Here is a 12,779-nt window from a genome sequence, read left to right as displayed (position 1 = left end):
TGATCGAAAATTATTGCCATTACAATGCATTGAAAGATGCTTTGTGCATTATGAAAAGGTTACTCAAACAGATAGTCAAAAGACAAAAGGGAAATCTAGTTTCCCAGTCCTGACAGTCTGAAGGACTGGCCAGTTTCCCCATAACAAATAAGAAAAATGCCAGTGGAGTGAAGCTTCACTATAAAAAGTCAGGACAAGGTGTAAAAACAAAAGTGAAAAGTTTGCGGGTCCATAGGATATGGAGTATAAATTGCTCAGAGAGAAATCTTTCCAAACAACGTCCCTGCCCTGGTCCTTCCATGATCGGACCAAGCGCAGAGGATTGTGTCTCCAACGAATTCTGGAACACCAGCTGTGGTCTCTAAAAGATTCGCAGTCAGATGAGGTTAACATACCCATTTCAATGGCTTGCCTTTCTCCCGCAGATTCCCCATCTGATAGATATCCTCATCCAGCTCTGCTGCTTCGGAAAATCTTTCAACAGGGGGGCATAGTGGACCTCGCCTTGGCCGTTGATCCGTCTTGCTCAGTTGTCGTCTCCGTACAGGATGTCGGGCGTTGTGTATATATACTCAGTCAATATGTCCTACATCTCAGTTCCTTTTTGCCGTGCGCTTGACAAACAGCTTTAGGAACACAGTTGGGTATTCAACAGTTTTCGTCAGAAAGTCAGATGTGTTTTCTCCTCGACCCGAGATGTCCGTCGCCCAGGTTTTGGGATTGCAGCAGTGTATCGACTGCCACACCAAAATGTCAGTTACCGACCCGCATGAGATATGCCTCTGATGTCTCGGTATGGGTCATGACACGGAGGGGTGTGCGTTGTGTGCCAAAATGCAACCAAAATCATTGCACGATGGGGCTGCAAAGCTCATTCTGGGCTGACCGCCTTCAAAATCTCTGGCGCTGTCGACAGTCTGGTCCTCGGAGGCCAAGACAGAGGGGCTTTTCCCCGAAAAAGAGAAACATCAGTGAAAGAAACAATCTCATTCTTGGAGCCATGCTTCCTCGTCGTGCAAGAAAAAGATGCGTCACTGTCGGGACTCTGATTCATCGATGGAAGGAGGTAAGCCATTGTCTGGGCCTACCACTCGACAGGAGTGGAAGGATTTCAAAACCTCCATGCTTGAAATGTTTAAAAAACATGCCGCTGCAGGCGTGGGTGACCCCTCCTCCCAAGCGGCAGGCCTCACAGGCAGGAGCGATGCTCCGTGTTACCGAACCCCTCACAAGCCCCAGTGCTGACACCATCGGTGTCACGAAAACCTTCTGGCTCGACACCGAAGAAGACGCTGATGCCCTCGATGCCAGGTTCTTCCTGCACATTTCAAGGAGCTAGCGATTCAGCTCCACAGCATCGGTCGACGCCGAAGGCCAAGCTATCGGCACCAAAGGACAGGGCGCCGGCACTGCCGAGAAATTTTTCGTCCCTCTCTCCTGCACCTATTGTTTCAGCACTATGTCGACCTTTAGATGCCTATTACCAGGGAGAGGTCGATCCCATTTTCATGGGAACGCATGGCATCAACTATTTTGAGGACCAGGCTCAACTTTTAGAACTGACACAGGGTCTTCATGGGGCCAGCGGTTTAGATACTTCACCAGACCTAGATTTCCAGCAATGTCAGCCCTATATGCACAACCATGCCAAGTTCAGGGCATTATTAGAAAGAGTGATTGACACTTGGGGATTACAGTCTTCAGCAGTGCCAATACAAGGGTACGACTTGACGGATATACTGGACAAAAGGACCGGTTATGGAATGCAACATGCCTTGATTCCAGCGATCAACATTCTTGTAGCCTCTGTGGCAGCATCCCTGTTCCATTCCCCCGGTCAGCTCCACCATGACCGGGAAGTATAGGCCGGCAAGAGGGGACCCTTCATTCCACTCCTCACCCTTCCCTGGAAGGGCTTGTCGTATAAACTGCCACTGTCTCCACCAGATCAGCTTTTGTCTACTTTGAATCTGCCGACTGACAGCGAAGCAAAGTAAATTGATGCCATGGCCAAAAAGGTGTTCACATCAGGCAGCATGGCTCTCAAAGCCACAAACGTGGCTAGTGGTTTTGCAAAGTACTCCTTTGGACTCTGGAAGGCAGTGGAGAATGCTGCGTAGTATATCCCTGAGGGGAAATGCGCGGGGCTTCATACAGCTGGTGGAGGATGGGAAAGAGGTGGCCAGGCAGTCACTGCGAACAGACCTGGAAGTGGCCGACTGCGTGGGCCGTTCAATGGCATCGGCTATAAAACTGAGGAGGCAGGCCTATTTGAGGTCTTCTGGCTTTTCACCTAATGTCCAAAGCATCTTACCGGGCATGCCCCTTAAAGACCAATTCCTTTTCGGTCAGAAAGCTGATGAATCCCTAGAGAAATGTAAGGAATCGAAGATCGCACGCAGCAAGGTCACTAGGCCCGGCTACGCAGCGGGCCAAACCTGCCTTCAGCTTCGCCTCTAAGGCCAGGAAAGCACAGCTCTCACCGGCCAGGCAAGGGCAGAAGCGATTCTCACGCTATAAAAGGGGCAGGGAGTCTTCTAAGGGCCAACAAGCAGCGACGAGGGTGACTCCGCATCCTAAGCTGCTTTGATTTCCCCTCCCACAACTTACTGGTTGGTGGACGGCTGGTAGAACATAGGCCCCAGTGGCAGGAGGTTACCTCCGATGCCTTGGCCCTAGAGCTCATTCGGTGGGGTTATTGTCTGCCCTTCTTAAGAAAACCACCAAACCAACCCCCCAGCTCCTCCAATGCATCCGGGACAGGAGCTCCAGGAAGAGATGCAAGCCCTGTTGTTGAAGGGTGCCTTGGAAGAGGTGCCTCCCGAGCAGAGATGGGTCAGGTTGATATTCCTGGTACTTCCTTGTGCCCAAAAAGGGAGGCGGTCTCCGTCCCATTCTGGACCTCAGAACCTTGCACAAGTTCCTGAGAAAGGACAAATTCAAGATGGTGACGTTGAGAGAAATTCTCCATGCTCTCGAACTTCAGGACTGACTGGTGTCAATAGATCTGCAGGATGCTTATTTCCATGTGCCGTACATCAAAAGCACCGGACGTTCCTGAGGTTTCTTATAGGGTACAAGCACCATCAGTTCAAGGTGCTTTCCTTTCGGCTGACCTTTGCTCCAATGACCTTCACCAAGCTAATTCCGGTATGAGGCCATGTATTCCCGTACCTGGACGACCGGCTGATCCGAGGTGAGTCGGCGGGACTGGTTTTGTCTCATCTGGAGGACACCTGTCTGCTGCTGCACAGGCTGGTCTTCTCCCTGAACTTGAAGTCCCATGTGATGCCCGTCTAAATGCTCCAGTTCATCGGAGCAGTCCTAAACACCCAGGTAGGAAAGGCCGCCTCTCCTGAGGAGAGACTCAAAACAGCATGGCACAGATGGTCGACGTGTTCCGGAACCATGGCACATTACCAGCGGCTTCCTTCCTCAGCCTCTTAGGTCACAGGGCGTCCTGTATTTCTCTAGTGCTAGGGGCTGGGCTGCGCATGAGATCCCTACAGTGTCTCCCATGGGGTCAGTGGTCACACCACCTCAGAGCTCTCTCGGATCCCCTCAAGGTATCCAGACAAGTGGTCAAAGACCTCATCTGGTGGGCAGAGAGCAGCAATCTCATGGCGGGGGAACCCTTCTGGCCTCCTTGACCTCAGGCCTGAGTGGCCACGGATGCGTCTCTGAAGGGGCGCTCACTGCGAGGACTTGCAGGTGAACAGCCTTTGGATAGCAACGAAGCCAGGTCGAATATCAACAGGCTAGAGTTGCGAGCCATCAGGTGAACCCTGAGGGCATTTTCTCCATCTCTGGAGTGGGGAAGCATGTCATGATTCTGACGGCCAACACGGTGGCCATGCACTATCTAAACAAGCAGGGTGGCATGCACTCCCCCTGCCTCTGCATAGAGGCGAAGCAGCTGTGGTTCTGGCTATTGGAAAACCAGATCTCAGTCTTGGCAGTCCATCTGGTGTGAACAGAGAACAGTTTGGCGCAGACCATCTACAAGATCTTTGCACGCATGCAGGTGGAGAAGGATTGAGGCGTGGTGCAGGGAACACGAAATGGACCACCATCTCATGCCCCACCACTACAGTGGTGGAGTTCCTTCTGTCACTGGCCTCAGCAGGCCTTCAGGACACCACAATCAAAGGATATTTGGCAGCCCTCTCTGTATTTGAGGTCCCCAATTCAAGGTTTATATTTTTCGATCCCGGTGATGGCACAATTACTGCAGGCCCTTGTAAATAAGTTTCCGCCGACTCCCATTATTGTCCCAGAATGGGATCTTAATCTGGTTTTGATTTGTTTTGATGGCGGCTCCTTTCGAACCTATGCACACTTGTTCCTTGCGGTTACTCTCTTTGAGACCGCTTTCTTAGTGGCGATAACAAGCGCTAGGCAGGTGAGTGAATTGCAAGTCTTATGCTGCAAGCCGCCTTTTCTGCGTTTTTTTCAGGAGAAAGTCTCACTCAAAGTAAGACCTGGTTTTCTTCCAAAAGTGGTGTCTGAGTTCAATCTGTCAGAGTTCATAGACCTTGCAGTCTTCTACCCGCCTTTGCACCCTTCTAAAGAAGAGGAGCGTTTCCATCGATTGGATCCCAAAAGGGCCCTAAGTTTCTACGTCACAAGGATGTCTGAATTCCAGAAAACTGACCAACTCTTCGTAACCTTCTCTTTAGCCCGTAAAGGTTTGGCAGCAACAAAACAAGCATTATCCTGCTGGATAATTTTCTGCATAGCGGAGTGTTACCAGTCTGCAGGCAGGGAGCTGCCGCCTGGCATCAGGGCACACTCAACTAGAGGGGTCTCTGCATCAACTGCCCTACAAAGGGGGGGTCCCGGCTAGGGATATTTGTCTAGTGGCAACATAGTCCTCACTTCATACTGTCACTAGACACTACAGTCTAGATGTAGCTGATGCGTGTTTTGGCAGGGCAGTGCTGCAAATTCTGCTAGTATAACTTTCTGCCTGCCTCCTTTAACCTAATGCTTTGGGAGTCTATCAGATGAGGAATCGCGGGAGAATGGCAATCCATTGAAAGTGAAATTACTTACCACAATGTTCTTTCTATGGATTCCTCTCCCGCAGATTCCTCCTGCCCCCTCTCACCCCTCCCGTCCATCTCCGCTCAGAAAGTTGACGGTTGGTGTGCATCTCCTCTTGGGTTGACCATTGTCTGTCTTTCTTGCCGCATGTTTGCTTTAAAAGAAAAAAAAATATTTTCTGATGCTACGGGTTGTGGTGCTTTTAACAAGCTTTATTCTTCTTTAGGAAGTTTATTGTTGTTTAACCTCCTATGAGCTATTTGGCCCATTATTCTCCCCTCTCTGTTTTCCTATGCAGCGTTGCCGGCTCTAGAAAAAAGGGAGAAACTGAGGTTTGGGGCGTAGTGACAGAGTATATATACAACGCCTAATGTCATGTCCAGAGCCGACTATCGATCTCTGAGCAAGACTGATCGATGATAGACGGCCGAGTCAAGGTCCCCTACACCCCGTCGAACATTTTTCTGAAGCAGCAGAGCTGGATGATGGTATCTATCAGATGAGGAATCTACGGGAGAAGAATCCATAGAATGAACATTACAGTAAGTAATTTGTCCTTCTGCCCCCTTCCCGCCCTCCATAGGGTTAAATTCACTCCTGCTTACCTTTGGTGGTGGAACCTGGCTTAAGCATACCTCCCTAGGACTTTCCTAGTGTTAGATTGAGTTGAGTCCTAATCTGAACTTTAGGTTAACGTTTATCTAACTGTGTGACTCTTCATTAATAATAGCTTCTGGCACTGCAACTCTCTATATAAACTTACCTGAAGAAGTATTTCCTTTGGAACTTGTGACGTTCAGGCACAAAGGCCCAAACCATCTTCTTGTTTGTCTTTATAAGATTGAGGGATTCTGTTTTGTGTTGATAAGAGTCCCTTGTATCTTTATGAATCTGAGCTACTTACCTGTGTTGCACTGGTCATTGTTTCAAATGCTAATCTGGCTCCCTTAAGGGTGAATGTATATATCGTTTTTATAAGGGTTTTGTATGATAATACTTCCCTGGTATTTTTATCTGCTTATTGTGCAAACTAGAGGCCTAAAAATAATTGTATTTTGATATACTACTGTTTCACTGGAATTACTAGTGCTGCTCTGTGTGGACTTGTAGCCCTAGACCACTCTGACACCCTTTCTGAGACTAATCCTTGCCGCTCTTTTACCTCACATTGATTGGGTTTTGTTACCCTCTTTGTCTTCCATTTTCACCATTATAGGTTGGCCTTTGAAATCCATCTTAACAAGAGTGCAATAGATTCTTTTAAGGAGTGCATACTACGTTTCTCGAAGTCTGAGAGAAATAGAAATATCTGGGATAAAGTCTTATAATACAATTACTCCATAGGTTCTATTTGAATGTGTAGATCCTGCAATCATGCGCATGCCAGAGATACAGCATGTGCGCTATTGTCTGGGATTGAGAATAAGAATGTTTGTTTGATCCGTATCTGGATAACTCCCAGTATCCTCCCAATACTTAAATTTACGTTCAATAGCAGAAAGGTGTATTATTTGACATAGGTTCTATTGAAGAACCATTTTGATTTCAACACTACCCTAACAATCCAACACTGTTTTCTGTGAGTGCCAACTGCAACTCTGAAGGCTTGACACCATCATCCTGTGCTGCTGGCTTCGACCCGTGGTTGAGTTAGCAGAGAATCTTCAGTAATACTTCACAGGGGTCTGTTGGTTTCTTCTGCACTGGTGAACTTCACGGAAGCATTTGGGGGTCTCTCACAACCTTACATCTACACACTTGCATAAATTGTGCAATGGGTCTGCCCTGGGAATGGCTCCTGGACTCGTGAGATTCACCTTTCTTTCCTCTGGTGTTGATGCAGGGCCTCTAATTGGTTGTGATACCTATTTGGGGGGGCCCCTCATCAGACAAAAGGGTCTGCCACCCTTTGGTCCAGAACCAACAATGCCTTTCCACAAGTGGTCACCCCACTGACTTTCTTTGGACTGCCCTCTCTTCTCCTTTTTTAAAAGACTTAAAAACTTTACATAACTTTTTAAATTCTCTCCATCCTAGGAACAAGACTTTCCAGAAGTCAAAGAACATTTAGAGGCTTAAAACCATGAATGCTTTCTGTACAGTTTGATCTTACAAGTTTCTCTTTCCTTTTAAATGTAGCGATTTTCCATCTGCCTTATCTATATAAAGATTGTTTTGTGGACAGTCTTTTATTGTGTGTGTGTATATATATATATATATATATATATCTGTGCTTACTGAGTGACAGACTAAGGGTCTGCCACTCTTTGCGCCTCCTGAGAGTTAGGCCCGGGGGCTCTCCTAGTCTACCCCTTAAATAGCCTGGTATACTTGAAGGAAACCATGTGAACCAAGTGAAGTGAATGTTTCTGGGCCCTGAAAACCATATCTAAGGAAATATTTCCCAACACGAGTCTCAACACATCCAGTTCCCAGAGTCCACACTCTGCCCACTCTTTCAATTCTGATTTGAGAGTTGAATGTCCTCTCTTTTTTCACGGAGTCAACTATCCTTTTCATGGGGTTTCTAGGGCCCTGAAGCAAGTAGTGGCAGAAACGATTTCCTAATTCAGACAGTATGTTTGACTGTTGTAATCCTGGTGAGAATAATCACCTGGAAGTGCTTCACGGACTGGCAAAATACTTGTCCTTGCAGGTTTCATCCAGGGGCCTACTTAAGGTTTAAGAGGTTTAAAATGGCTACTTCTGCAAGTGGCTCAGACAGAGGCGGTAAAGAGACATGCAGGAGATGTTAATGGACTCAACAGTGTATGTTTTAGCACAAAAAGGATGAATTTACTAAAAAATATAGATCAGCGACTGACCCAGGGATGGCACATGCAAGATGGCATGTGCCTGCCTTTTTATGTTTTACTACATTACAATGTGGCTCATTTTCTATGCTTTTTCTTTTTGTTTTTATGCAGGGGAGGGGGTTTTGCTCGACATATCCATTATGTAATGAAGAATATTGACCTAATGGCCTATTTTCTTGCTTTTCAGTCCAATCCAGTGATGATTGATGCCAAAGAGGTGTCGGCAGCACACAGGGCCCGCTATTTCTGGGGTAACCTTCCCGGTATGAACAGGTTGGTGAGAGAAAACAGTCTGTGGGGCATTACTAGCATGTGTGTATTGCTGACCAGAGTATACTTTCGGGCCAGAGAATGTCATATATCTTATTCTTCTTCCTGCACATTCAAAATACATGTTGCCATCGCCCAGCCAACTCATTGCTTGTACGTAGCCCATTGTATGCATAGAGGTTTTCATATTTGCTCTCATATGACATATTTCCTTCATGGTGACAATGTATTTGGCATGCTATTTCATTTGCCTTCTCTCTGTACGATTCTCCCACATCTCTATGCACACACTACATGGGACATTGGCATCCTGAGTGTCCAGATTGGAGTACCTCTTAGCCGAGCATTAGCAATCTCATATGAAAGTCGGCACACATGCACAACTAGTCCTTCTCTAGTAGCCTACCACCTGTGTTAGTTGACTTCTCTCACCCTATCCTCCTCTGCTTCTCGGAACAGGATGCCTTTGAGCTGAACTGCCCGTTACTCTTCACACGTACTTTAAGTTTCAGGAAATTCCTTCTAATGGAGGCATTCCTCCTTCCGAGTCTAATCTTCTGAAATCTGATTCAGATCTGCTCCAGAGGGTTTTCCAACAGCCACCACACGACGCAGTGCAGCTAGGAGGCTGGTATCATCAAAGCGTCGACAGCCGCAGGTGACATCACCCATACCAATACTTGGAACCTCCCGCGCCATCTTCCTTAGTTCCTTTATTTCATCAGTCATACACAGGAACATGTTTTCTGTAGTACCTGTCCTTTGATGATTTAGTAAACGTTTCTTCAGTACACCCAAATTGGGCATTAAAGCCCGTTTGTGACTGCTCTGTCTGTGATCGATCCGCACAACTTGTGTCTTTTCTACCTTGGAAAAGACCATTGAATAGAGGATTATGGATCCTGTCAATTGATGCGCCCGAAAGAGGTTTGTGAATGGACTGTCATACTATTTGGTTGCTTCCAGCAAGGTGTTGACGCCTGAGAAATCTGTTCCACATATTCCAAGAACGTGTGTTGGAGCATCATTCACATGTTATGTTATTTGACATTTATATAGCGCTCTATATATCATTGGTATGACCTCAAAGCGCTTGTCAGTTGAACGACCTCGGGGACCGTAGTCCAGGTCAGTAGAGAGAGTAGGGTATCATAGGGTGCTTGGGTACACTCATTATGTGTGCAGCTCGTGTGATTGGTTGATGGTAACTGCATATTAGCAATAGGTGTGGTGGTATTGAGATCAGTTGAATTTGTTTAGTCAGGAGGTTGGTCTCTGTGACTGGATTCTGGCTGCGTTAGGCCTGTGTAGGATGCTGGTGTGTGCAGCTAGGACGATTTATCGTGGCAAATAGCTGCATTCTAGCAGGATGTTGAGGTGTTCGTGGGGTGTTGTTAGTATGTGGGAAGCTAGGCCGAAATTGATAGCGGGGTGTAGCTGCATTCTAATGTATGATGGTGTAAGAGAGTGAGCATAGTGATGGGAGAGGCGAGTGTCTGGGATGGATGATTTAGTCTTACTAGCCCAAAGTTCAGGGTTCCATTATACGTCTTGCGGTTGCGGCGGGCTTTATCAGTGACTTATTAGTCTAATTTCACTTCTCTGACTTTTATTGCACATTTGTCTGTGGGTTGTAGGTCGTCGCAGCCTTGGGGGTTCTTAATCAGCATTACGTAAAGAGCCAGGTTTTTAGAGCTTTGCAGAAAGGTCATGTATTCTTAGGTATGTCAAATTTGAGGGGGGGGTGAGTTCCACAGATTTGGAGCTAAGATTGAGAAGGCGGAACCACCAATCCTAGTAGAATTGGAGGATGGAATTACTAGTAAGTGGGCAGTGCTTGATCTTAGGGTGCGCAGTGGGAGGTATGGTTTTATCTTGTCTTGTTGGTACGTTGGGCCGGTCTTGTGCACTGCTCGGTGGGTAATGCATAGGGTTTTGAAGGTGGCCCTGCGTCCAACAGTGAGCCAGTGGAGGGTGCAGAGAGCAGGGGAGATGTGGTCTGTGTCCAAGGGCGAGAAGGAGTTTGGCAGAAGCGTTTTGGGCTCTTTGTAGTTTAAGTTGGTATGCTGGTACTTCCAGTTATAAGGAGATGGCATAGTCCAGTCTCGAGGTAACTATTGACATAACAGCGAAGAGTCTGTTGGGATAGGTGACGTACGGGAAAATGCGTCTGAGTTTGAGGTGGTAGTGACAGGATTTCGATACATTATTTATCTGACAGGCAAGGGTTCGGCCCGAGTCCATAGTGCATCCAAGGTTTTTGACTATTTTGGAAAGGGATTTGGGGGGGCTAAGGGAGCGGTTGCGGGAGAAGGGCAGTATTGCCGCACACAATGATTTAATTTTTATCGGGGTCCAAGAGGAGGTGGTTACATGTCATCCATCGGTCAATATCACTGAGACACGCTTCATGGTTGGGGTGGATTTTGGAATTCTTCGGATGATTTGAGTATCATCGGCGTAGTTGGAGCAGGTGAGGTTGTGCGCGCGGATGATTCCTGGTAGAGTGGTAAGATAAAGGTTAAAAGGAGATCAGAGAGGCACATGCCTTGGGGTCCTCCAGTTATTACAGCACGAGCAGTAGAGACAACTGGTGTAAGAAGGAAGATTTGTTTCCTGTTGCTGAGGAAAAAGGCAATCCATTTGAGTGCCAAGCCACGGATTCCTAGGGCGTGTAAGCGATCAAGGAGGATTGCATGGTTAACTGTCAAAGGCTGCTGACGGATCAAGGAGAATCAGCTCTGCGCAACCCTCAGTCGGCCGCAACCTTGAGATCATCCCAGATGGAGATCAGAGTGGTTTCTGTTACATGGAGCGGTCTGAAACCAGATTGTGCGGAGTCGAGGAGTTTGTTGGATTCTACAAAGCCGTTTAGCTCAAGTATGCTGTCCGGTCAATGATTTCCGCAAGAAATCCGGTGTTGGAGATTGGTCTGTAATTCTTAGGGTCAAGGGGGTCGAGGGATGCCTTTTTTTAGAGGTGGTTTTACATGCACAGTTTTAAAGGCTTCCAGAAAGGTGCAAGAGGTGAGGGAGTCATTGAGTATTGATCTTGCATGTTCTCCTGCACAGGTAGAGGAGAATATTACTTTCAGAAGGGAGGCAGGGCAGGGGTCGAGGGGCGGGCCAGAGGGTTTGCTGCTAGATAGTAGATCTAGGAACTCCTCTCTCGAGATGGGTTGAAAAGAGTTGAAGGTTGGCATATAGGGCGTCTGGGCAGCGGGATCAGGAGGAGTGGATGGAGTGCAGTGGGAGAGGGTGGAGAGTTTGGTGTTGAGGGTTGCCGCCCTGTCAAGTGCAGAGTTGTAGAAATGTAGCGAGAGGAAGTCAGAGTGTTTGTAAGGGAGTGGTTTGGGCAAAGGTGCAAGTAGGATTCATGAATTTTTGGAGATGATCTTGCAGAGTTCCTTGCTGTTGTGGCCACAGTTCAGAATTCGTTTATCGTAATAGACTTTTTTGGCCTTACAGATCTCGGATTTGTAATTACCGTGGTGGCAAGCGAACATGGATCTGATGAGAACGGTTTTAGATGCTCGCCATTTGCGCTGCAGAGTGTTGCTTTGTTTGTTGAGTGTCTTCAAGTGGGGTGTGAACCATTTGTGGAACGGTCCTATGCGTGACGATGTGGGATGTGAGGGAGTGAGGGGAATTAGTGAACTATTAAGCCAGGAGTCGAAGGATTCAATGGTTAAGGGTCTACCACAGGACAGCGTTGCTGGGGGACAGAGTAGTAGAGCTTTGGCTAGGTCAGGGACTACCTTGACTTTGTTCCAGCATTTGTGGTCAAAAGTGGGGATGTGGGGAGCTGTGGGAGGAGGGGCAGGAGTGTGGATAGAGAAGGGGATGGCAGAGTTGTCAAACCAGATAAGCGGTTTGGGACTGGATACAAAGAGATGGTCATAGAAGATTGCATCAAAGGTGTGCCCAACTGAATGAGTTGGACCAGTGGTATGTCGAGAGGTTGAGTGCATCAAGACTGTCGACCAGAGGTTGGGTCACAGGGTTGTTGGGGATATCGAACCAACTACTGAAGTCTCCCAATAGTGTAAGGGTTGGGTGATTTACCTGAATGGTAGCTATTGAGTCAGAGATTGTTGGCAAAAAGTCTGTTGTATCCAGGGGGGTCTTTAGATGAGTAGGAACCTGTTGGTGAGTGTTGGTGGTAGCAAGAGTTTTATTAGAAGGGAGTCACAGGAGGCGTTGCAAGTCTGGGTTCAGACAAGTGATACGGAGAAATGAGGTTTGTGAAGGATTGCCACTCCGCCACCTCCGGTTGGTTTGTTGTGGGTGATAAGTGAGTAGCCGTGGGGGGAAGTCCTTGCGGGCGATACATGCAAAATCGTCTGAGAGCCAGGTTACGGCATTTAAGATGAGGTCAGGATTGTCAGAAGATAGGAGGTCATAGATGCTGTGCCTATTTCTTGCTACCGAGTGCGCATTGAAAAGGATGCACGTGACTTCATGAGGGGAGGTGGTTTTGAAGCCGCTCATCGCTGGGAGTGCTCGGTGGGCAGGGGCAATCGGTGAGATGGGGGACGTGGTTGGAACAGTCCGGGTACTCGCGACTGATTGAGAGGGGATAGTGGGGGTCTAGTTGCATGTGCACTTTGAGAGACGGATGAGAGGGTTAGGTCGATGGGAGGCGGGA

General features: G+C 47.7%; 1 protein-coding gene across 4 annotated transcripts in view; it reads left to right on the top strand.

The window, feature by feature from the left end:
• Nucleotides 1–12,779, top strand: part of DNMT3A (DNA methyltransferase 3 alpha) — a 2,439,715-nt gene that overhangs the window by 2,287,754 nt on the left and 139,182 nt on the right. For all 4 annotated transcript variants that reach the window (XM_069605556.1, XM_069605557.1, XM_069605559.1 and 1 more), the window contains one exon: nt 8,050–8,135. In XM_069605556.1, the coding sequence (XP_069461657.1) occupies nt 8,050–8,135 (86 nt within the window). The remainder of the gene's footprint in view (nt 1–8,049; nt 8,136–12,779) is intronic.

Source organism: Ambystoma mexicanum, chromosome 4p (genome assembly GCF_040938575.1).
Source record: "Ambystoma mexicanum isolate Mex_15411 chromosome 4p, UKY_AmexF1_1, whole genome shotgun sequence".
Classification (NCBI taxonomy): domain Eukaryota; kingdom Metazoa; phylum Chordata; class Amphibia; order Caudata; family Ambystomatidae; genus Ambystoma; species Ambystoma mexicanum.
The sequence above is the reverse complement of the archived record's forward strand: the minus strand, read 5'-3'. Positions and strand labels throughout refer to the sequence as shown.